General features: G+C 30.6%; 1 protein-coding gene and 1 long non-coding RNA gene across 10 annotated transcripts in view; one reads left to right on the plus strand and one right to left on the minus strand.

The window, feature by feature from the left end:
• LOC129737931 (uncharacterized) overlaps positions 1 to 26,065 on the minus strand; it is a 121,576-nt gene that overhangs the window by 38,801 nt on the left and 56,710 nt on the right. For 7 of the 9 annotated variants that reach the window (XM_055729294.1, XM_055729236.1, XM_055729179.1 and 4 more), the window contains one exon: positions 11,502 to 11,578. In XM_055729294.1, the coding sequence (XP_055585269.1) occupies positions 11,502 to 11,552 (51 nt within the window). In that variant the 5' untranslated portion in view covers positions 11,553 to 11,578. Of the gene's footprint in view, positions 1 to 11,501; positions 11,604 to 26,065 lie in introns of all 9 variants that reach the window. The other 2 variants (XM_055729126.1, XM_055729356.1) reach the window with 1 other exon arrangement.
• Positions 6,721 to 7,376, plus strand: LOC129738439 (uncharacterized). Its single transcript, XR_008735520.1, has 3 exons — positions 6,721 to 6,865; positions 6,943 to 7,096; positions 7,157 to 7,376. It is a non-coding gene; the product is annotated as an uncharacterized LOC129738439 (long non-coding RNA).

Raw genomic sequence — 26,065 nt, forward strand, 5'->3', positions numbered from 1 at the left:
ATATAAAAAAAAATTAAAAACTGTTCATGTTTTGTCAAATACTAAGTCTCAATCTTCGTTTCGGATGAAACCCTGATGTTGTAAAATTTATCAGCAGACAATTCAACTTTAGTGATTTATGTTTCAATTGCGGCAGGTTCCGGCCAAAACTGAAACGACGACACGTTATGAGTGAAATAAAAACAGAACCATAAAGTTAAACGTACAAGATTGTTCCACCAGACAACAGCGAACGGCACAAGAAAAATGGCAAGGCGAAACTGAAAGAGAAAAAATAGGTACAAACGATTCGCGCCGAGGTCCATTCCGATCGCTGAATGGCGCTCTGAATGACGATGAAAAAGGAGGAAATTGGGGGAGGAGGACGTTCATCGGAGATAATTTCCTAGTGCAGTTTTCTTTCGTTCGAAACCGTACGAAAACAAGATGTAATACGGTCGATAATTGCCCCCAGTAGTGGGCTTTAAAGAAAGATTTACGGGCAAGCAGTATTACTCGATGACCATTGAGCCGGTCAAGATGGGTCTGATCTCGGTGGGTATGATTTATGGGATATGAGCATGGAAGTGATTCGGGGTTATTGAAATTTTGAATATTTTAAACAGCTGCTTTTAATCAGCTTTAAATGTAAGCTTTTTTCAATGTTTTGAACTTATAATTTAAACTTGACAAGAAAACCTAACGAATGAAACATAACTTTCTTCATTGCAAGTCACTTAAAAGTCAAATAAAAATTCCCTTAAATAAAACTTTTTGTTATTTCTAGCTCAATTTTCAATATTTACCAGCCACATAAGGAAATTGTATTTCATTATCCCAAGAAAACGCTTATTCAGCTCATACGGAACTTTGAAAGAACACCTTTAACTTTAAATAGAGTTTCCGATGATTTTAGGAGTTTTCAAGTTTCAAATTAAAGTTTCCGTTATAAGATTTCAGTGATTGGCTGCATTTTTTTCACTGTTTCGGTTTTGCTTCCAATCTGACCTTCGTGGTCTTGAGAAATTTCACTTTCATTCTTTTTGCCTTACATCATAACCACAAGGGGCCGCCACCATCATTAGCCTCCTTCCTCCTCCCGTGTATACTTATATGTATGTTTGAACTTGAACCCCACCTTTGAGCGGAAATTTTCGAATGGTCCGGAACGAATAAAGAATGGAGAAGAAAAAATCTCTTCCAAGAGTCTGCAAAAGCATAAGCAACAGCAACAGTGATTGTGATTTCATTATTAGCTACAATTACCGATGATCGTCATATTTTTTGCTCCCTCTCGATGTTGCTGGAAGAAAGGTGAGAAGTCTTTTGTAAGCCTTTTGAGCGCATTAAAAAAAACGGAGACGAGAAAAAAGCTCACCGAACACCACCGATCCAATTGAGAAAGAAAGTCATGGGTGGGCTGCAGGCTGAAGAGTGAAAAAAGGCAGGACGGTGGGCTCACATACTCGATTGGATCTTCTCACAATTTTCTTGATCTATGTGAGAAACAACTATGAAAGAGCATAAAAAGACAGGGAAAAGGGGGGCTATTTTGTTGTTGTACTGACTTTTTTTTTCTCCTCGCCATTTCTTGTTAAGACGACCGCCCTTTTACTTATAGGTCATCTCATGTGTTGGTGGTTGTTTATGCTGTTTTTTTTTTCTTTCTTGTTACGTGGGCTTTTGCTATTATTTTCTTCTTTAGTCCGATCCCCTAAATCATAATTGAGATAATCGGCCTACCCCCTACCCCGCTCATGTGTGCGATGTGAACGAATGTTTGGAGCAAAAAATTTAATGCTGAGCTTAGCTGAGAGAAGTATTCCGATTACTTTCGCTTTCTTTCCCAGAGTTGTTGGAGAATGGTTAAGAAGAACTTTTTGTGGCTTATTTTTTCATGATTTACCATTTTTCATACACTTTATTCCAAATTAAAGAGTATTTTTCTGTTCAATTGGGAGTTCAATTGTTAAAAAAAACTCAACGACAAAACAAACTATAGCAATAATTTGAAAGCCTTTTTTTCTCTGAATAAATGTCTGATGGTCAAAATTAAAACCACTAACATAAAATAGCAGTAAACTCCAAACAGAGTTGACAGTCTAAAAAAAAACTTATAGAGAATCTTACGAATTCCGGACAAAATTTGACAATTTTGACAATTTTGACAATTTTGACAATTTTGACAATTTTGACAATTTTGACAATTTTGACAATTTTGACAATTTTATCAATTTTAACAAAGGTGACAATTTTGACAATTTTAGGCAATTTTGACAATTTTGACAATTTTAGGCAATTTTGACAATTTTGACAATTTTGACAATTTTGACAATTTTGACAATTTTGACAATTTTGACAATTTTGACAATTTTATCAATTTTAACAAATGTGACAATTTTGACAATTTTAGGCAATTTTGACAATTTTGACAATTTTAGGCAATTTTGACAATTTTATCAATTTTAACAAATGTGACAATTTTGACAATTTTAAGCAATTTTGACAATTTTGACAATTTTAGGCAATTTTGACAATTTTGACAATTTTGACAATTTTGACAATTTTGACAATTTTGACAATTTTGACAATTTTGACAATTTTGACAATTTTGACAATTTTGACAATTTTGACAATTTTGACAATTTTGACAATTTTGACAATTTTGACAATTTTGACAATTTTGACAATTTTGACAATTTTGACAATTTTGACAATTTTGACAATTTTGACAATTTTGACAATTTTGACAATTTTGACAATTTTGAAAATTTTGACAATTTTGACAATTTGGACAATTTTGACAATTTGGACAATTTGACAATTTTGACAATTTTGACAATTTTGACAATTTTGACAATTTTGAAAATTTTGAAAATTTTGAAAATTTTGAAAATTTTGAAAATTTTGAAAATTTTGAAAATTTTGAAAATTTTGAAAATTTTGACAATTTTGACAATTTTGACAATTTTGACAATTTTGACAATTTTGACAATTTTGACAATTTTGACAATTTTGACAATTTTGACAATTTTGACAATTTTGACAATTTTTACAATTTTTACAATTTTGACAATTTTGACAATTTTGACAATTTTGACAATTTTGACAATTTTGACAATTTTGACAATTTTGACAATTTTGACAATTTTGACAATTTTGACAATTTTGACAATTTTGACAATTTTGACAATTTTGACAATTTTGACAATTTTGACAATTTTGACAATTTTGACAATTTTGACAATTTTGACAATTTTGACAATTTTGACAATTTTGACAATTTTGACAATTTTGACAATTTTGACAATTTTGACAATTTTGACAATTTTGACAATTTTGACAATTTTGACAATTTTGACAATTTTGACAATTTTGACAATTTTGACAATTTTGACAATTTTGACAATTTTGACAATTTTGACAATTTTGACAATTTTGACAATTTTGACAATTTTGACAATTTTGACAATTTTGACAATTTTGACAATTTTGACAATTTTGACAATTTTGACAATTTTGACAATTTTGACAATTTTGACAATTTTGACAATTTTGACAATTTTGACAATTTTGACAATTTTGACAATTTTGACAATTTTGACAATTTTGACAATTTTGACAATTTTGACAATTTTGACAATTTTGACAATTTTGACAATTTTGACAATTTTGACAATTTTGACAATTTTGACAATTTTGACAATTTTGACAATTTTGACAATTTTGACAATTTTGACAATTTTGACAATTTTGACAATTTTGACAATTTTGACAATTTTGACAATTTTGACAATTTTGACAATTTTGACAATTTTGACAATTTTGACAATTTTGACAATTTTGACAATTTTGACAATTTTGACAATTTTGACAATTTTGACAATTTTGACAATTTTGAAAATTTTGACAATTTTGACAATTTGGACAATTTTGACAATTTGGACAATTTGACAATTTTGACAATTTTGAAAATTTTGAAAATTTTGAAAATTTTGAAAATTTTGAAAATTTTGAAAATTTTGAAAATTTTGACAATTTTGACAATTTTGACAATTTTGACAATTTTGACAATTTTGACAATTTTGACAATTTTGACAATTTTGACAATTTTGACAATTTTGACAATTTTGACAATTTTGACAATTTTGACAATTTTGACAATTTTGACAATTTTGACAATTTTGACAATTTTGACAATTTTGACAATTTTGACAATTTTGACAATTTTGACAATTTTGACAATTTTGACAATTTTGACAATTTTGACAATTTTGACAATTTTGACAATTTTGACAATTTTGACAATTTTGACAATTTTGACAATTTTGACAATTTTGACAATTTTGACAATTTTGACAATTTTGACAATTTTGACAATTTTGACAATTTTGACAATTTTGACAATTTTGACAATTTTGACAATTTTGACAATTTTGACAATTTTGACAATTTTGACAATTTTGACAATTTTGACAATTTTGACAATTTTGACAATTTTGACAATTTTGACAATTTTGACAATTTTGACAATTTTGACAATTTTGACAAATTTGACAATTTTGACAATTTTGACAATTTTGACAATTTTGACAATTTTGACAATTTTGACAATTTTACAATTTTGACAATTTTGACAATTTTGACAATTTTGACAATTTTGACAATTTTGACAATTTTGACAATTCTGACAATTTTGACAATTTTGACAATTTTGGCAATTTTGACAATTTTGACAATTTTGACAATTTTGACAATTTTGACAATTTTGACAATTTGACAATTTTGACAATTTTGACAATTTTGACAATTTTGACAATTTTGACAATTTTGACAATTTTGACAATTTTGACAATTTTGACAATTTTGACAATTTTGACAATTTTGACAATTTTGACAATTTTGACAATTCTGACAATTTTGACAATTTTGACAATTTTGGCAATTTTGACAATTTTGACAATTTTGACAATTTTGACAATTTTGACAATTTGACAATTTTGACAATTTTGACAATTTTGACAATTTTGACAATTTTGACAATTTTGACAATTTTGACAATTTTGACAATTTTGACAATTTTGACAATTTTGACAATTTTGACAATTTTGACAATTTTGACAATTTTGGCAGTTTTGACCAGGGTTGGTAAATTTCGCCCGTCACGCTTGACCCGACTAGTTTTTTTTTTCATCAAACGACCGGCACCTTACTCAATTGACGGAGCCTCACTACTCGCATGACGGATAAAGCACGACAACAATCAACATTTTTCCGTCATGCGACTGGCGAAGCTCCTACACATCCTCGGTCGGCTGCTGCCGGCAGGTAGGACAACTAATTGAACGACTTGCTGGCAGAGAGCAACAATAGCAATAAAAAACTGAAAACGGGCTTGCTGGCAGGAGCAACAATAATAATGAATGCGTTTCTTTTTCGTCTTCGGTCGTCTTCGGCTTGCTGGCAGGAGTAACAATAATAATAAATGCGTTTCTTTTTCGTCATCGGTCGTTGAAATGCGATTGCTTGACTAGGTTATTATTTTAGCTTCAAATGACTGGGGAATGAATGACTGGCAAACGAATTGACTGGTCGTTAAGGAACAGTCAAATGAGTTTGAAGGACCATTTTACCGTTGACCGTTGAATTATGCCAACCCTGGTTTTGACAATTTGGACAATTTTGACAATTTTGACAATTTTGACAATTAAAGATTTTTGAATTTTTTTAAACAGTTTGTCTTTTTTTCTCAATTCCAATTTTTTGTGTTTGCATGCTGTGATGCAAAAATAACACGATTTCAAACACGAACGGCTGAAATAGAAACAGCGTTGTAAAAAAATCATCGCCCAATGATCTTAAAAATAGTTTTGCATGGTAAAATTTTCAAAATGTGCTACAATTGTCAAAGTTTCTGGTCAAAGTCAAAGTGGTAGAAATTTTGACACTTGTAGTGCATGTTGAAATGTTTACCATGCAAAAAAATTTTCAAGATCTGCAATTCAGCTCGGCCTTCATTTTTTTACAACCCCTTTTTGTATTTTCGCATGTTGTGATACAATAATAGCTCGATTTCTATCACCAGACCAAAATGTTTTCAAGATCTTTGGGCGTTGTATTTTTTTTACAGCACTGTTTCTATTCCAGCCGTATGTGATAGAAATATTGCTATTTTTGCATCACAGCATGCGAGAAAACAACACGTGTTGTAAAACCTCTTGAAGGCCACAGATATTGAAATGTTCTCGCATGGTAAAGTTTTCAAAATGTGCTAAAAGTGTCAAAATTTCTACCACTTTCTCCCAACACCAGTGAACTTGCTCTAAAGGTGTCAAAATTTCTACAATTTTTTCCCAACACCATTGAATTTGCTCTTAGAGCAAGTTCACTGGTGTTGGGAAAAAGTGGTAGAAATTTTAACATTTTGAAAATTTTACCATGCAAAATTATTTTCAAGATCTTGTGCCGTTGTATTTTTTTTACAACACTGTTTCTATTTCAGCCGGATGTGATAGAAATATTGCATGCGAAACTACAACACGTGTTGTTAAAAAACTTGAAGGCCACAGATCTTGAAAATGTTTTGCATGGCAAAATTTTCAAAATGTGCTAAAAGTGACAAAATATCCACCACTTTTTCCCAACACCAGTGAACTTACTCTTAGGATGGAAGTAGGCGTTGGTTGAAAAAGTCAAAAAGTTTTTTTGTCTCCTGACAAAATTTAAAATTTTATAGTGTAAAATTGAAAAAATTAAAAATTGTAAAGAATTGTGAAAAAAATTCAATCACTCATGATTCCTTTAGCTGCTTCCGAAGCTCCAAACCAGAATTCGGGATTCTTATTTACGGATGTGTTGAATAAAGGTCTCCGCCAAATGTTGAAGGGTAAGTACTCCTTAGATTTTTTAAATTCAAAAACTATACAAACGATCTATTATTGAGTAGAGTTTTTTTTTTTCAAGTTGTATAAGCGAAGAATCGGAATAGCATGCAGTTTCTCTCGAACGATTAAATAGCTAGGGAAATCAGATTGGATGGGCACAATGATGGACTCAGGCCATTGAGGTTAAGTTTAAGAAGGTCTTGAAGTTTGCTGCTCTAAACCTTCACAGCTAAGTATAAATATTTATTTTCCATATTATTATTGCTTTTATAAATTAGATTTTCATTTTCCAGGATACATACAAGTTTTGGCCATGATGATGTTAGAAAAAGAAGAAGGGTTTAGAATTAGAATTGAAATTTACCGATGAAAATTTATAACACGCCAATAACTACAAACCCAAAATCAATATCATAGTAGTTCATTCCCTTTAAAAATAAGAATAATGTTTCAGAATTCAGATTCAGGAAAATTATTTGAAACTTAGAAGCACTTTGTAATCATGAAAAGACAATAAGCCTAAATTTTGATTTCCATAAGAAACACTGATAAACATCTATTTTCCAATTAAGATTTTTAAGTCAGAATCAATTCCAAGTGTAAATTCACTAATGTGGAGCAATAATGGAATCATTCAATGATACATAAATGAACCTTACTATGGTATGTGAAAATTCAAGATGAAGAATTTCGGGTTCCATATTGATCATGGATATGAGTAGTCAATCAAGTTTAACCAAGCTAAGAAAATATGATAAATATTAGGATGAAAAATAAAGATACATAGTTCAATACATTTTTGAATGATTTAAAATGTGCATTTTAGTGTCTTTTAAACAGAATATTTACCATCTTTTAGAACAAAATTCATTTTTTATATTCTACCTCTTCACATTTTATCAACTCAGTTGTGTTTGCCGAACTCACATGAATAAAATCCATTAAATGCAAATTTTCCAAAATAAAACTTGAATTTGAAAATTTTAAAAATAATTTCCTCTATATTTTGACGATTTAAACTTACGTCCTGCCATTTTTTATTGGAAAAGAGTCCATCAGGAAAGGTTAGAACTAGAGAGATGTTAAAGAAAAGGAAAATATACTTTTTTATCAAGAAAATGAAAAAAAATCCTGCACAGTGCAGTGAGTTTTTTTATAAATTTTCCAAATCTAAAGTTTTTTTCATTTTTCTTTAACTTCTCTGAAAATCTTACTTTCCTGATGGACTCATTTCCAATGAAAATAATTTAAAATTTCAAATCCAATTGTTTAATTCTTAAGCATAAATGATTTTTTTTTCTAAATATTGAATACAAAAAGCAAACTGCAAGATTATAACTTAATATGGAAATAACTTAATGTTGAAATAACTTTAATATTTTTAACACAAAGTAACTGATTTTTGGTGTTTATGATGTCATAACTACATACATAATTCTCGAAGATTAATTTTTTGTCAGAATTTGTCGTTCAGCTCTATTTTTGGTACTACATATAACGCTTAAAATTTATAAAATGTTTCAATTGTGAGTTAAATTAATCTGTATACACTGTTGAACTAATCAAGTAACGTTAAAGTTAAAATATATCATCCTTCATTCAATCAGAGGTTCAAATTTTACCTCGATATTCTAGGTTTAGAATAACAACGCTATTCGATGTTACAGAATTTGATTCATTCAACAACTTCATCCAAGACTGCAAAATTATTTGACCCAGGCTTTAAAAACTTCCTTAATATTTTGTAAAAATACTCGTTTTTTGCAGAATTGGAAGAAGTAAACTGATAAACTTCTATAATTTTTATCTCAGTATTCAAAACAACTTGGGGTCTTCGGAAAATTTTGCCATTGAATTAAAAACCTTATTTTTTAATTTTTTATAATTTTCATCAGGTTCTCCAAAAACGTGCAAAAAATGTTATCAATAATTTTTAATTTTTTTTTTTTCAAAAGTTATCTCGAAAACCAGAGTTTATATAAAAAAAAGCTAATTGCATTATTTGGATTCAGCACTCCCAATTAAGTCAAACTTAGTTCTTACATTCTTTTCATCTGGCAATGTCCTGAAAAATGTCAATTTTGTTATCAATTCTTAATGCTTTAAAAAGATCTATACATACTCATATAAGTAATTCGTGAAAAACTTTAGTTTTAAATATTTCAAATATGATGAAAATTCAAAACTATACTGTTTTTTTTCAGTATCACAATTATGTATATTACTGTTTAATTGAATTTTGGGTTTCTGAGTTTATAAAGTCAGCAATCGGAAATTTCGTTTGGAAAAATAGCATATTTCGCGTAGATAGAAGACAACTTTACTTGGACATTGACAGAGAAGGTTTGGGCCTTATTGATCCGGAACAGAAATGCAAAGCATTGTTTATGAGAAACATAATTTTTGGAAATAATGAAGAAAGTAATATTGTTGATGGAAACAACTAAGCAACTTTATAGAGGTTTAATTTATGAGAACATTTTTAAGCCTAAAATCGAAGAAATACACCCACAAGTTCCATGGGACCTGTTTTGGAAAGTTATGAACTATCCTTTTTTTGTCCGTTTTAGATAGATCCAAAATATATTTTCTATTGAATGATATAATAACGAATAAAAAAAATTACATGACTACGGCATTGGTCATATTGACAATGAACTTTGTGATGTTTGCAATGAAGTAGACTCAAATAAACATCGACTTGAAACTTGTAGCTCTATTAAAGAAGTTAAAAAATGGGTTGACATGATTCTCAGAAAACGGTTTGAAGTAATCTATGTGAACATTATTGACATTTTATTAATCGATACAACAAATCCTAAACAAAAAGCTTCCATCTGGTTGGTAGCTCATTACGTATCATATTGTCTAGATAGGTTTCCCGATATTAATTTGTACATGTTCCAGAAAAGCGTTCGGGAATTTAGATGGAATCACAGGCAATTAGTTAAAAAGTATTTTGATTGTAATTTGAATATATGCTAGGACAAATGTTGTAAGAAAAAAATGTGTTATCCAATGTAACCGAAATGTGTAATAAGTTTTTAAGATGTTTTAAATAAAAAAAAATAAAATAAAAAAAAATTAAAAAAAATAAAAAAAAAAGTGGAGCTCATAATAAAAATATGATTTTATATCTTGAAATGTTTAAATGAAAGTAAAAGAAACTGGGCAGGAATGTATGAAATTTGTTTTTCTACTGGTGATGAGTTGATGTTATTAAGTTCGTTAAATGGAATTTTGTAATTGAAATTTTTTCAACAAATGCTTCAACTGAAAGGTGAATTTTTCAAAAAAAAAAAAAGTATTATATTAAGTTTTCTTCAACTTTATTAAAAAAAGATTTTCAAAAAAAAACGTAAAAAAAAGTTGAAAAAAATGTAAAAATTATTTGCGTTCTGGTTTCTATTTAGAAATCTGTATTTTATTGCTCAGAATGTAAATCAAAGTTCATAAAATTGAGGATTTAAAACTAATAATTCGAAACAAAACTAATCAAAATTAAAAATAAGGAGAACGAATTCAATATTCTTCAGTAAAAGCGTTTTAGTTTAGTCGAAAAATTATTTCCACCTTAGTGAAAAATATTGCAAGCTTTCATCTTTGACTGGGCGGTTCGAAAGCGTTTTTCAATACCTACATATCACGCTTAATTAAATCCCAACAACTTGTCACATAAAACAGCCTACGAAAGATAAAAGGTAAAAAAAACTGTCCTCTAACTTTAACCAAACGAGCCTGATCACTTACTCACTCACTTACTCGCTTACTTAGTAGGTTTCCTTTCCTAGGCTCCACAAAAGCCATCGACATAATTTCTCAATTTCACACCCATTCATGTCCATTTGTGTCCACTCAATTTGCCGGCGGGGTGTTGTTACTTATTGTGGGTAGGAGATAAAAATGAATGAAATGGAGAAGTCCCCTTCGCCCTTTCCTGCTTTGCCCCTCTGAACGACAGTCAACTGATGGCTTTTTACCCAACCTTCCGCCTTCACAACATCTGATCTAACTGAGAAAGGAAAAATAATCAAAAGACTTGAACGGCCAGCAGCAAGGGAACCCGAAGTCTGAAGCAATGGCAATCCGCGGCGAATTGAAGATGGAGATGTGATTTGAGTTTTTCTCCCTCATCCCAATTGAAATTTCCTTCTGATCATTGACAACTGTTGCTGGACCTTGGCTATTAGACGCTGCGGCACCTGTTGAGAGAGTTTCTCCATTAACAATTTAAAAAAACGACCAGCAAACAGCAAACCATCAATGAAATTAAAACTTGACTGGGTCCAAGTTTTGAGAGGGAATATTCCTAAGTAGGAAAATAAAAGTGTCATTCCATTTCGCTGGTGGACACTTTATTGTTGGGAAGCCCACAGCGGCGGCAGGGCAAAATTTGCGATCCAAAATAGGTTTTCGCATTTCGGTGTGAAAATTTCTCTTTTTACGTTTCATTAGCGAAATTTGTGACAGGAAAGTTTTTTAAGTTAATTGCTCAAGTTCTGCCGGCAAGAGTAAACTGATTTATGGGTAAGAAAATGTCTTTTGAATGGTTGACAATTTTTTTTAAATGTAAAACGTGGAAACCTGAAAACGATTTTTCAGACACTACAAATATATGAAAAAAATATAAAAACTAACCTGTAATATACCGATTAGCAACGTCGTGTAAAATAACCTCGTCAACCGCATCCTCAATCTTGAACTCGATGTCGCCTCTGAAAAAGAAAAAGAAAACAAAATCTGCAAAAACGTTAGTCAAGTTGATAAAAATATCAATAAAATCACCTTGGAGAAAAAAAATATGAAAATAGTCTAAAAAATTGCTAATATCGATAAAAAATTCATTTGAATTTTTTTGAATCATATAAAAAAATGTAAAACAGAAGAATGACAAAAATGACAAAAATGACAAAAATGACAAAAATGACAAAAATGACAAAAATGACAAAAATGACAAAAATGACAAAAATGACAAAAATGACAAAAATGACAAAAATGACAAAAATGACAAAAATGACAAAAATGACAAAAATGACAAAAATGACAAAAATGACAAAAATGACAAAAATGACAAAAATGACAAAAATGACAAAAATGACAAAAATGACAAAAATGACAAAAATGACAAAAATGACAAAAATGACAAAAATGACAAAAATGACAAAAATGACAAAAATGACAAAAATGACAAAAATGACAAAAATGACAAAAATGACAAAAATGACAAAAATGACAAAAATGACAAAAATGACAAAAATGACAAAAATGACAAAAATGACAAAAATGACAAAAATGACAAAAATGACAAAAATGACAAAAATGACAAAAATGACAAAAATGACAAAAATGACAAAAATGACAAAAATGACAAAAATGACAAAAATGACAAAAATGACAAAAATGACAAAAATGACACAAATGACAAAAATGACAAAAATGACAAAAATGACAAAAATGACAAAAATGACAAAAATGACAAAAATGACAAAAATGACAAAAATGACAAAAATGACAAAAATGACAAAAATGACAAAAATGACAAAAATGACAAAAATGACAAAAATGACAAAAATGACAAAAATGACAAAAATGACAAAAATGACAAAAATGACAAAAATGACAAAAATGACAAAAATGACAAAAATGACAAAAATGACAAAAATGACAAAAATGACAAAAATGACAAAAATGACAAAAATGACAAAAATGACAAAAATGACAAAAATGACAAAAATGACAAAAATGACAAAAATGACAAAAATGACAAAAATGACAAAAATGACAAAAATGACAAAAATGACAAAAATGACAAAAATGACAAAAATGACAAAAATGACAAAAATGACAAAAATGACAAAAATGACAAAAATGACAAAAATGACAAAAATGACAAAAATGACAAAAATGACAAAAATGACAAAAATGACAAAAATGACAAAAATGACAAAAATGACAAAAATGACAAAAATGACAAAAATGACAAAAATGACAAAAATGACCAAAACGACAAAAATGACAAAAATGACAAAAATGACAAAAATGACAAAAATGACAAAAATGACAAAAATGACAAAAATGACAAAAATGACAAAAATGACAAAAATGACAAAAATGACAAAAATGACAAAAATGACAAAAATGACAAAAATGACAAAAATGACAAAAATGACAAAAATGACAAAAATGACAAAAATGACAAAAATGACAAAAATGACAAAAATGACAAAAATGACAAAAATGACAAAAATGACAAAAATGACAAAAATGACAAAAATGACAAAAATGACAAAAATGACAAAAATGACAAAAATGACAAAAATGACAAAAATGACAAAAATGACAAAAATGACAAAAATGACAAAAATGACAAAAATGACAAAAATGACAAAAATGACAAAAATGACAAAAATGACAAAAATGACAAAAATGACAAAAATGACAAAAATGACAAAAATGACAAAAATGACAAAAATGACAAAAATGACAAAAATGACAAAAATGACAAAAATGACAAATATGACAAAAATGACAAAAATGACAAAAATGACAAATATGACAAAAATGACAAAAATGACAAAAATGACAAAAATGACAAAAATGACAAAAATGACAAAAATGACAAAAATGACAAAAATGACAAAAATGACAAAAATGACAAAAATGACAAAAATGACAAAAATGACAAAAATGACAAAAATGACAAAAATGACAAAAATGACAAAAATGACAAAAATGACAAAAATGACAAAAATGACAAAAATGACAAAAATGACAAAAATGACAAAAATGACAAAAATGACAAACATGACAATAATGACAAAAATGACAATAATGACAAAAATGACAAAAATGACAAAAATGACAAAAATGACAAAAGTGACAAAAGTGACAAAAATGACAAAAATGACAAAAATGACAAAAATGACAAAAATGACAAAAATGACAAAAATGACAAAAATGACAAAAATGACAAAAATGACAAAAATGACAAAAATGACAAAAATGACAAAAATGACAAAAATGACAAAAATGACAATAATGACAATAATGACAAAAATGACAATAATGACAAAAATGACAAAAATGACAAAAATGACAAAAATGACAAAAGTGACAAAAGTGACAAAAATGACAAAAATGACAAAAGTGACAAAAGTGACAAAAATGACAAAAATGACAAAAATGACAAAAATGACAAAAATGACAAAAATGACAAAAATGACAAAAATGACAAAAATGACAAAAATGACAAAAATGACAAAAATGACAAAAATGACAAAAATGACAAAAATGACAAAAATGACAAAAATGACAAAAATGACAAAAATGACAAAAATGACAAAAATGACAAAAATGACAAAAATGACAAAAATGACAAAAATGACAAAAATGAAAAAAATGACAAAAATGACAAAAATGACAAAAATGACAAAAATGACAAAAATGACAAAAATGACAAAAATGACAAAAATGACAAAAATGACAAAAATGACAAAAATGACAAAAATGACAAAAATGACAAAAATGACAAAAATGACAAAAATGACAAAAATGACAAAAATGACAAAAATGACAAAAATGACAAAAATGACAAAAATGACAAAAATGACAAAAATGACAAAAATGACAAAAATGACAAAAATGACAAAAATGACAAAAATGACAAAAATGACAAAAATGACAAAAATGACAAAAATGACAAAAATGACAAAAATGACAAAAATGACAAAAATGACAAAAATGACAAAAATGACAAAAATGACAAAAATGACAAAAATGACAAAAATGACAAAAATGACAAAAATGACAAAAATGACAAAAATGAAAAAAATGACAAAAATGACAAAAATGACAAAAATGACAAAAATGACAAAAATGACAAAAATGACAAAAATGACAAAAATGACAAAAATGACAAAAATGACAAAAATGACAAAAATGACAAAAATGACAAAAATGACAAAAATGACAAAAATGACAAAAATGACAAAAATGACAAAAATGACAAAAATGACAAAAATGACAAAAATGACAAAAATGACAAAAATGACAAAAATGACAAAAATGACAAAAATGACAAAAATGACAAAAATTACAAGAATGACAAAAATTACAAAAATTACAAAAATGACAAAAATGACATAAATGACAAAAATGACAAAAATGACAAAAATGACAATAATGACAAAATGACAAAAATGACAAAAATGACAAAAATGACAAAAATGACAAAAATGACAAAAATGACAAAAATGTCAAAAATGACAAAAATGAGAAAAATGACAAAAATAACAAAAATGACAAAAATGACAACAATGAAAAAAAACACTTATTTTAAAAACTTAAAAATTACAAAGTAATCAAAATCGAACTCTTTTCCATATATTTTAGAGTCATCGAACTTCAAAATCAAATTTTCCATTGGAGAGGATGCGTCTGAAGCAATCGCTGGACGAAAATCACAGTCAAGAAGCAACTCTCAAGACTGGCCGACCTTTTCAACTCCCATCATTAATCGTCTGTGGCTGTGGCTTAAGGTCGGGGCAATTGAAAGGGCACAAAGCCAATCTCTTCTGAAAGATCAAATAGAGATCCCTTCGAGAGAAGGTACAAGAAAGGGGATCTACGTGCTAAGAAAGCAATTTACTTTCGCGTTTGGCCACCATATCGTTTAGGAGAGGAGGAGCCCTAAGCTATAACTAGTAGACATACGCAAATGGAAGGCTCCACACGACCGGGAAAATGGAGGCAGTTCTACTGTAGGTACATGTATGAATGAATGCCTGAATGACTAAATACATGAATGGAGAGCATCAGAGCTATGAGCTAAGGGACACGACACAACATTAACACGATAGTTTCCGCTTCCATTATTCAGCACGGATTGAGTAGGCCCCCGGCTATTGAAGAGCAAATTGAAGACTAACGTTTTCCTCGAAGGGGAAGTATGGCAAAATGCACCACCTAGATCCAGTGATCTCAGTTTTTGTATTAAATTAAAATCTTTTAGAGTAGAGCGTTTCCAACAATTAACTCAAGTGCGATGGCAGATCAGTAGTAAAAGTGAATCCATTTCTCATAAACGACTTAAGCCAACTCGCGGCTCAACTCACCACTAACGACAGCAGTGCAAACTTAAAGCATCAAGCCCATGTTGAAGGGGTCGTTTGCAATCGTTTGCAATTCATCAAAATGTGCTGCACTTTGCAATGAATGGCAGCAGCAAGGAAAGAAAGGAAAACTCGAAGACAACCCCCGTAGTGAGTTAAAGCCGATTGCTACCGATTCCGAATGAATATTGATGCAAATGAAGGGGTTTTGGAGCAGACCGGCCGACGAATCGACAGATGGCTCTCGTGAGATATTATGTTTAATTTTATTGGGAAACTGTTGAGGCAAGAAAAGTGGCTCGATTGTCAAGGAAGTTTTCTTTTATGCATATTTGACGAATGATAGCTTTCATTCGATGGCAAATATTGCAAAATATCCAGTGCATCTAGAAAAGATTTTCTACTTTTTGCTCTGTTTACTCAACTTTATTTCACCACGTTCGAGTATGATTAGCTTAAAATGTACTGTACAAATATTCAAAGATGAAATTTATAAAAATATGAATTTCTAATTACTTAAAATATGATTCGAGTCCTCTGCTAAGCTTTTGGCGTTAGTTAGTATCAAGTTGCTGTTTTTCAGCTCTTATGTAAGGTTTTTAAAGACGAGTTTGTCGTTCTTTGCTAAAGACTTAAATGCGACTCAATTAAAGTTCATAATTATATTAACCTCACAATGACCATTCATCTTTTATCAACCCAAGATATGATTCCAGACCCCAATTCATTATGTTTGGCTTCTATTTTCCACGATTATCTGAATTACTAAGCAAGGGAATCCAAATACTTATAGAAACATTCATCGTCGTTCAAGACTTGTTTTCATTTGTTTTTAATCCTGATTAAAACGTTTATTTTGGCTTATTATGAGAACGTGACGTTGCTTGCAAGATTCCAGCTCCATACAAGAAATGTTTGCTCGAATGAGGTGCACTCGATCTTCGAATCTCATCTGAACTTATATTTTCTTCCTGATGCATTTGCTGGAGTCAAAACTACGAAGTAAAATTTCGAAAGTCACGCAATGTGGGTGTACCTACTTTGGACCTAGAGCCTACTTTAGTCCTAAAATGCTGCAAATTGGAAATAATTCATTTTGCTAGCATAGGACTGAGATATGAACTATTATTCTTCCTGAAACCTACCATATAGCTTTTTACCTATTTTTTCTATCACATTTGCTCAAACAATGCATGAATTAAAAAAAATGTTTTTAAATAGTGTTTGATAAACATTTAAATAGTTGTTCGTGTTAAAAAGAAACTTTAGAAAATACATCCTAAAATCTTTCGAATAATGATCAGGATTTTTAAAAAGAATCCTTCAGTGACAAAACGGGAAACTCACTTTCATCGATGATTGAAATTATAAAATTAGCATTAAAATCTGATGAACTTAGCTTAAGATTTCCAGAAGTTATCTCGCACGTATCCGAGCCGGGCAAATCATGGCTATTTTAATTGAAACCTTGCGAAATTCGGGCATTCTTATTCCAAATTTTCATACAAAAATCCGAGCAATATCTGGGAAAATTTGTCAAATAATCCAGGAAGTATTCAACAAAAATGAAGAAAAAATAAAGATTTGAATTTTTTTTAAATCGAAAAACATAATGGATTGAATTTAAAAAGTATTAGTAAAGAACATTTCATTTGGGGGCGACAAAAATGAAAAATATAATGATGCAACTGGAATTTTTCGTTTGATTTTCCAAAAAAAAATGTGAATGAATCCGGATAAACTCAAGACATTTTCAACAAAATTTTGGCAACCGGACCGGGCCAAACCTTTCCCAATTTTTTTATTTAATACTCGTGCTAGTCCGGATGAAATCAGGCAATCTCCGGATGCAATCAGGCCAGCTTAATTCAGCTTTTTGGATTTAAACTTACAATAAGTTATTTTAAAGAAAGCCTTGAATTTCGAAAAAAAAATTCTAAAAATAAATCCAATTTTCAAAAGTTAAAGTAAAAGAATGAAATTTTGCGGTTCAAATCAGATTTATGCAAACTCGATCCTAGTTAAAGATTTAAGTTTGAAATTTGATTCTTGAAAAAAAAAACTGCAATATTTATAATGTTGAACAATAGGCCAAAACATACGAAATTCCCTGCTATTTCTTCAAGAGAAGATACATGTTTCTTTATCATCAATAAGTTTTCATTAAAAATCAATTCCTAAGATTGAGTTTTTTTTAAATAAGTTTTTCATAAGACATAACTTGCGAAACAAACTCAAATTCTACATATTTTTTGTCAGTTTTAACTGAATTGTGAAAAAGAATTGACTTTGGTTAAATTTTTAAATCGTTATAGCAATCAGAATTGTAGGCCAGCGATCTCTTGCAATTTAAATTCCTCACCAGCTGAATCTATATCTAAATTTTTAACCTGAATTCAAATCTTGAATTTTCAATTTGTTTCGAATTTTCAATGCGTTTTCTGAAATGAACATCAAAACGGTTTCTGAATTTAGAAATATGAGGCAATAATTGAAATCAGTTTCAGAGCCCTCAATCATGAATCCATAATTATAATTCGAATATTTTGGATTCCTACGATTATTCTTAATTTAAATTATGTATTTCAAATCCGACTTGCAAAACTAAATAAAAATAAAACTTTCGAATGATAAACCTATATCGCCGTTCCTGAGCTTTGTTATGTTTGAAATTTGCATTAGAATAAAGTTTATGAACTTCGAATTTGAACGACGATTTCAAGAACAGTTTTTTATTTAAATTTTTGATGATGATTTGAACCGAGAATCAATAATCTTAAACTGGATACATAATCCGAATTATTAAAAACCGAAATAAAATTTCAAAGTATACAGTATCCCTGAAATAAGTTTTATTTTACATTACTTTATTTTTTGAGAAATAAATCTCATTTAAAATTTAGTATTTAGAAATGAATTACTTTAAACAAGTAAGAAAATTTTGAAAAACTGTAGCTGAATTCTAAACCTGGGATAAGTTTTTTTAAGTTTTGACATCAGTTCTAAGTCAAGATTGTTACTATCTAAGAACCCTACTCCATCATCAAAATTTGATTAAGAATAACAAATTTTGAGTGTAGAGTAGAATACCATGCTTGCTTTTGACAGACCCTCTTGAAGGGGGGGGGGGGGGGCTTGGTAGGCAGTGACCGTCGATAACGGTTGTGTTTTTTCGGACGGAAAATTTTCAAGGCTCTCGAAACTCAAAAGTTTAATTTGTACCTAATAGTTATGAAATGTGAGAAGAAACAAATTTCAAATTAGATTCACTATAGAGAAATCGTTGGACAACCGGAGCGTAATGGTGTTTCTCGATATTAAATCTCCAAACTTCTTAATTGCTGTCGATCGTTCACACTTAGCAGGGACGTTCAAAGTAAACCGTTCATATTATTTGGTCTCGGTGAAATATTAAAGCTAAGTATTTTCGTTATTTTCCCCGTATAGGTAATCTATGAGAAATTTAGTTTTAACAGAACTAGTGTGTCCTACCCGGGAATTCCCGAAAATGAAAAAAAAGTCAGGAAACTACGAAACCAGGGAAACGCTCAAATATCCCGAAAATTCGAATAATATGAATTTTAAATATTCTGTCACTTTCATTGCCATTTCTCTGTCACCTATAATTATTTAATTATTTAAATCATCCCTTTTTTTTTAATGTTTTTCGAAAGTTCAAAATTTATCACAAATATTAAAATATTTGAAGTCTACTATAAGAGTATATCTATCATGAACTTCTATGAAATTTCACATTGTCGTATGAGATTATTTTTAGTAGGATCCCGACAATATTAAAACAAGTAGAATTTCATCAGCTTTATATTTCAAAGGCAAAAAATCTTAAAAACTATGTATTTGAAAGTAAATAACTTAAATGTATTTTCAGCATAACTGTTATAAGCTTCCAGTCTCTCCAAATACACTCAAATGTTTAATTCTTATTAATTTTTTATGAATTTTAAATCAATTATTTTAATTTTTACACATTTTGATTTGTTTTCTCCGTGCAATCACGAAATCAAACTGAGGCATAGAGTTGAATTGCACTGATGAATTTCCAAAAACAATCCTAGTCAGTTATCACAACCTACATATCAAATCAAAAATTAAAAGGAAATTTACTTCATCCATTGACAAAATTTTAATATTTTGTATATCTCCTTATGAGTATTCTTCGTAGTAGTTTGATAGTTGTATCTTCAATCTAAAGGGTCGTTTTTTTGAAACACAGTGTATCAGGAACAAGAATTAGAAAAACAAGTTAGTTTAAAGAAATTTAAACACTTTTTTTTTAATTTACTTCTAAACTTTTTTTTTCACTGCCTCAAAGTTAGAAATCTAGGAGCATAGGATGTGTAGGAAAACTCGATCGCACCACTCACCAAAATGGATCCTGATTTATCACCTTTCCCCTACTAACAAAACCCTTTCCATGAATATTTGAATATAGATTCGCAGACGTATAGACGGTTTCTATAGTTGGTGATATTGACTTACCATTGTTTCTGAACTTTTCAAAATTTATCTTTGAAATATGAAGTGACAACAGGTTGTTAATTAATCCTATGAAGTATCCTACTAACGTGGCCGGCGCCGTTATTGGTCAATTTCAAAGGGAGAGCATGAGTTTTGTGCATTGTGAATGAACTGCTTGTCACAAGAACCATTCTTTTGGTCCTTGAACAAAACTGATGGCCTCGATCAATCACGGAGTAGCAACCATTGGCGAAGTAGAACTTGTTCTGCTTAGCCACGCCAGCGATCATGGAATATGAAGTGCTTAAGTTGTACAAAGTCCAATCAAATATGTTATATGAAGCTTTAAATAAATGATCATATCTAAGCACTTCAAGTTCAATGATTTAAGGTGGATATGAGTATTCAACTAAGCTAAGCTAAGCTAAAAATGATTTTTAGATAAAAAAACTTAATATAAAAGTTTCTATAAAACAAAGAATCTATAAAACCGAACAATTCCATAAAGAAACTCTACGAAAAGAATCTGAATGTTCTATCTTGCTTGCAACACTGATCATTTATAACATGCGTTTCTCTAACTGTTGATAGTTGCAAAATCATTGGCAAAGAAATGACATATTTTTAAACAAAGGGATAGTTATCTGAAAATTCACAAGATTTAAATCTATTGATGAATAACCTAAAGTCTACCTAACCAACTTATGTCGAAAGTGAAAGATCTTTCTCAACTATTTCAAATTTTTGCAGCAAGAATCAGTCAAGTTTGTCGGAAAATGTACTTAATTTTTGGGTTCCGGTTTAAGTATTGCTACATGAGTTTTCGAGACATCAAAAAAGTTTGAAATGTTTCTCAATACTACTACCGTAAATAAAAAAAAACACCATAAAGATAAGGTTATAGATAAGGTTTCGTATGCAGTAGAGTGTAAAATCTTCATTTTCAATTTTTCCCGGAATCCCGAGAATTCCCGGGAAATTGATCGTCTGATTTCCCAATTCCAGGGAACAAATGACCGGGAAATGGACACTATAGACTACCATTGCCAGATTGCCCGGTTTTATCCGGCTTTGCCCGGATGTTTAATACAAAATTTGACCAAAGTCCCGCCCAGATTTCATTGAAAAAAGCCCGGATTTCACCCGGATTTTTCACTTGATTTGCCAAAACAAGCAAGTTATTTAAATTTTGTTTTTTTCTTGTAGGTATCATAAGTGCTCGGTTTATGCCAAAAAAAATTGTATGAAGCCTCTCCTTCGCCTTCCCATCCTATCCGCAAAGGTAGAAGGAGGTAGGGATCCAATTTTTTCGTAATCAAAAACTCCCATATCAAGTTTGGTTACAGTGCATTGATTGATAAGTTTTAAGCGATATATCAACATTTACCTGGAACCCCTTCCGTTCCTCACCTCTCCACAATGCTAAGCAGAAGGGTCTGTAAAACTCCATAGAAACATATCTTGTACTCAAATACCTTCCTAAATAGGTCAAATTAGATTTTTTTTTTATTGATTACTTCTATACCAAGAAAATAATATTGGACCCCTTCCCCATTTTACATGTAATCACTGGAAAAAAAATTGGTGTTTGAAATAATCATATAACTATTTCTCGTACCCAAATGATTTCCCATGTCATATTTGGTTCCATTTGTTTGATAAGTTCTTGGTTTATGAAAAACAATTTTATGTGAGCTCCCCTCTTCCTTAACTTTATCCCCAATTGAAGGAGAAATGTGTCTCTAATAACATATTACCATTCATTGATTCCAAATGCACTCCCTATCAAATTTGTATCCATTTTCTCAATTAATTCTCGAGTTAAGCGAAAAATTGTAACGGAGCCCCCTTTTCTCCTTCAAATCACCCCACTGGAAGAAGCCAGTAGTACCAAATATTTTAATAAACATTTATCGTAACTATTCAAATACTCTACCTAGCGAAATTTGGTTCCATTTGCTGAATAAGTTCTCGAATTATTCAAAAAATTGTATGAGTGCACCCTCCCACCTTGAAATTTCCTCACAGGAAGAACAGAGGGTTCTCAGAATATCATAGAGACATTTCCCGTATTCAAATACCTGCCCATGTCAAATTTAGATCCATATGCATCAAAAAATGTTTAATTATGCTGAAAAATGTGAAGGAGTCCCCTTTCCCCTTTCTATCTGTCCACAAAATAAAGAGAAGGGTATTATATATTCATAGAACCCTTTCTCGTACCCAAATACTCCTCCAAGCCAATTTTGGTTCCATTTGCTCAAGCAGTTGTGTTCTATGTTTTTTTTTGCTAGGTTGCTGTCAAAAAAATTGCATAAAAAATTTTTTTTTGATTTTGTAAATTGCAAATTTTTTTTTCTGGATTAAGAACCGATATGACAATGAATTTTTACCTTGTTTGATTAAAATTTTTATTGCATTGTTTCAGATATGAATTATCGAGAAAATTTTCTCAAAAACTATAAACAAGAGAACTTACTTCTTCGTTGGAAATCGATAAGCTTACTCCTTAAGATAAGTTTAATTTCGCTATACTTTTCAATCCGAAAATCCACAGTGATGCCGAAACGTTTCGATCGAGTCAAACTGTCACTGAAAATTTATCGACGCCTCCCATTTCATAACACAAGTTTTCCTCGTCATTGAATAAATTAGAGTGTCATGTGCACAATACTTTTTTGGGGATTGGTTTTCGGACGATAACCGTAATGAATTTTAATCTCCCAATTCGAAGAATTGTATAATCAGGCCAACCCAACGACTGACTGGAAAAACACTTTAGGAGTCTGACTCTAAACTATCAACCCGGGGAGGAGGGTTGGGCTGTCTCGAAGCAGCCACGTAATTGTCCGATACTTAAAATTTTGCCATTCGGCAGTATGCCGCTGCTCGTCGAAGCCGAAAATCGTCCGCTCCAAATTACTGGCGGCAGCAAACCGCCGGAAAATATTTGGTGCAAAAATCAGAAAAAAAAATAACGCTTTTTAAATCAAATCACTCCTAAGTCTTTCTCCACTCTTTCGGGCAAAATGGAATCACTTTCAAACAGCGTTTTAGCGAAATTTTACTTTTGGGTTTTTTTTTCCTCCTTCCGAGTGAGTCCAAGCTTGCGCAATTAAATTCCCATCTCGTTCGCGGGGGGTTGATCATGAAAAATTCATCCCCCCTTCCCCGAATCGACCGGCCAGCCGGGTTGAGCAAATTGCTTTTTCATGCCAATTTTTCCTCTTACGCGCAGGAGTTTTTCTTTAGGTGAGTACTCAAACGCTGACCGGCCACAGGCTAACTGGAGCATAACTCGTGCTTCTTTGGCCCCGGATGGCGGCCTGCTGCTTCTCGTCGATAGACCGAGGCCGCTGGTCAGCATTAGTGGCTAAGTCTCTAGTGATGGAGTCTAATTTGCCATTATCTGAAACGCCGATAAGTCATTATTCATTTCCACGGGTCGTGTCTTGCGGCTTTGGGTCTCCGATCAGCTGTTCAAATCAGCGAGATTCAATTTGTTCAATTTGTTTGCAGAACACTGTGCTCTTGAGTCTAGGGTTTCTCTCGAATTATGCATTAATTTGGAATAAGGATATGCTCAATGTTGGAATTCGTTTTAATGACCAGAACAAGTTCCATTTTTCATACAACAGCTGTTCTGGTAACTTATTCCTCTGAGTCTTGAGGTATCGTAATCCCAAAGAATGAACAAAGCTCATTGAGCATCAAACACATGTTTGTTAAATCCTACCACCTACCAAATATTTAAAAAAAACATGCCTGAGTAAGAAATAGCGGGAATGAATTGATGTTACGCAACAAAAGGTGTTGATAATCAAACGGTTTTGAGTGGCTCTGTTCCTAGGCCGGATGAAGATGGGGTGAGGGGAGGGGGGCAATAGGCGCAATTTCCTCGGCCCCCTCGGCTCAGGAGGGCTCCTCGAGTGAACAGTGGGAGAGTTTCCCCGCATTTTGCGTGCTGAGAATATCAAAGTCTTAATATTGAATTTAAAAATTTTCAACCCAAAACCCAGATAAAAGTAATGTGAATGGAATTGGAAAAAAAAATTAAAAAGAATATGAGGAAAAACACCTCAAATTTTCATTTTTTTTATCGAAACACGTCAGTCAGGATGTACAGAACAGGTAAAAGAAAAAGAAAAACATATCTCATTTTCATATCATACATACGTCTTGCATAATAAATGTTTATAATTTCGTTAATTTTGCAAGTAATGATTACTGCATTAAAATAGCAGCTTATTTCGCCAAAACTGGCTCACAGTGCTAAGAGAGAATAGAGAAGCTTTATGATGAACATTTCAGAATTTTACCCGGGCATTATCCGGGTTAATACCGGGTATTATTATAACTTTCACTTTTCACTCTTTTTTATTGAAATTTCCGTTGTTTTATAAATTCTAAACTCTTTTCTCTCCCTATTTTTTTTAAATAAAATCTATTAAAAAAAACTGTATTCGCTTGAATTGGGCCAGCACTGAGTTTCTTTATTGAATTTTCATACCAATTTCTGTCTAAAATCCATCTACTGAAGAAAATATCCTGAATTCAGCATATCATTTTCTGAATGAGCATTCTCAAATCATCACTAAAACGTTCTCATTTGAGTTGCTTTTTTTTCAATCGATCATTTTTGAACTTATACCCCTTTGGCTTTGAGGGCATTAAATGAAACTTTTGTCATATTAAGAATAACAATTTGATAACAACATTTTTTTAATCTGGTGAGAGTCATATTTAACATCTTATGAAAAAGATTTTTTGGGTGTTTCAAAGATATAAAATTGAAATATAAATTTGGTGCAATTTGTGCTGTGGCTATGGTTGTAACTTTGAATCTCTTTTTTTAATTTAATTCCTTTTTTTGTTTCTCAAAACTTGATTTGAAATTATGATTTAGATTTGAGACACTGAATTGTGGTTTTGAATATAACCTGATTTAAATTTGATTATTTTGTTTATTTTTTTTAATTTTGTATTTTATGTATAAAATCTTCATAATACTTCCCAGTTGTCATAAGGTGAATATTTCTCGATGAAGTAATACCAGACGATAAATGATGAAATGAAGCACATTTACATCACTTAATTTTAATTAGTGTTTCAAATCAAAGTTTTACCTAAACTCAGTGAATAAACTTAGGAAATTGTTTATGGATAATTTTAATTTTTTCTTGTTTTCTAGCATCTTATTCATCCACTCGGGAATTTGAAATAGAATTATTTTTCTTACTCCTCATTTCATGAGTTAGTAGGATACTGAGGACCCGCAAAAAAAAACTCCTCACACTGAGATTATTCCAATGTGTATCGATGTTGCCAGAGAGCTGGGTCAGGATTTGGACTGTACATGAAACGATAGCAGGAACGTTAGGCGCCATTCACATACATTTTAATATTTTTTCTTAAATTTTTACACTCAACGTTTTCAAAATCAGTGAATAAAAGTTTATTCTGTTTGTTTGATATTTTTATTTCTCTTCGTTCTAAGCAAGAATGTCCCATGTGACTTTTGGGTCATTTTCACTTTTTTGCTGGAAACGATCTCTTTTAGTGTTAACTTTCGAATAAAAACACAAACAAGTATACTTTGTTCTGAACTTTTCA

This window comes from Uranotaenia lowii, chromosome 1 (assembly GCF_029784155.1).
Source record: "Uranotaenia lowii strain MFRU-FL chromosome 1, ASM2978415v1, whole genome shotgun sequence".
Lineage (NCBI taxonomy): Eukaryota > Metazoa > Arthropoda > Insecta > Diptera > Culicidae > Uranotaenia > Uranotaenia lowii.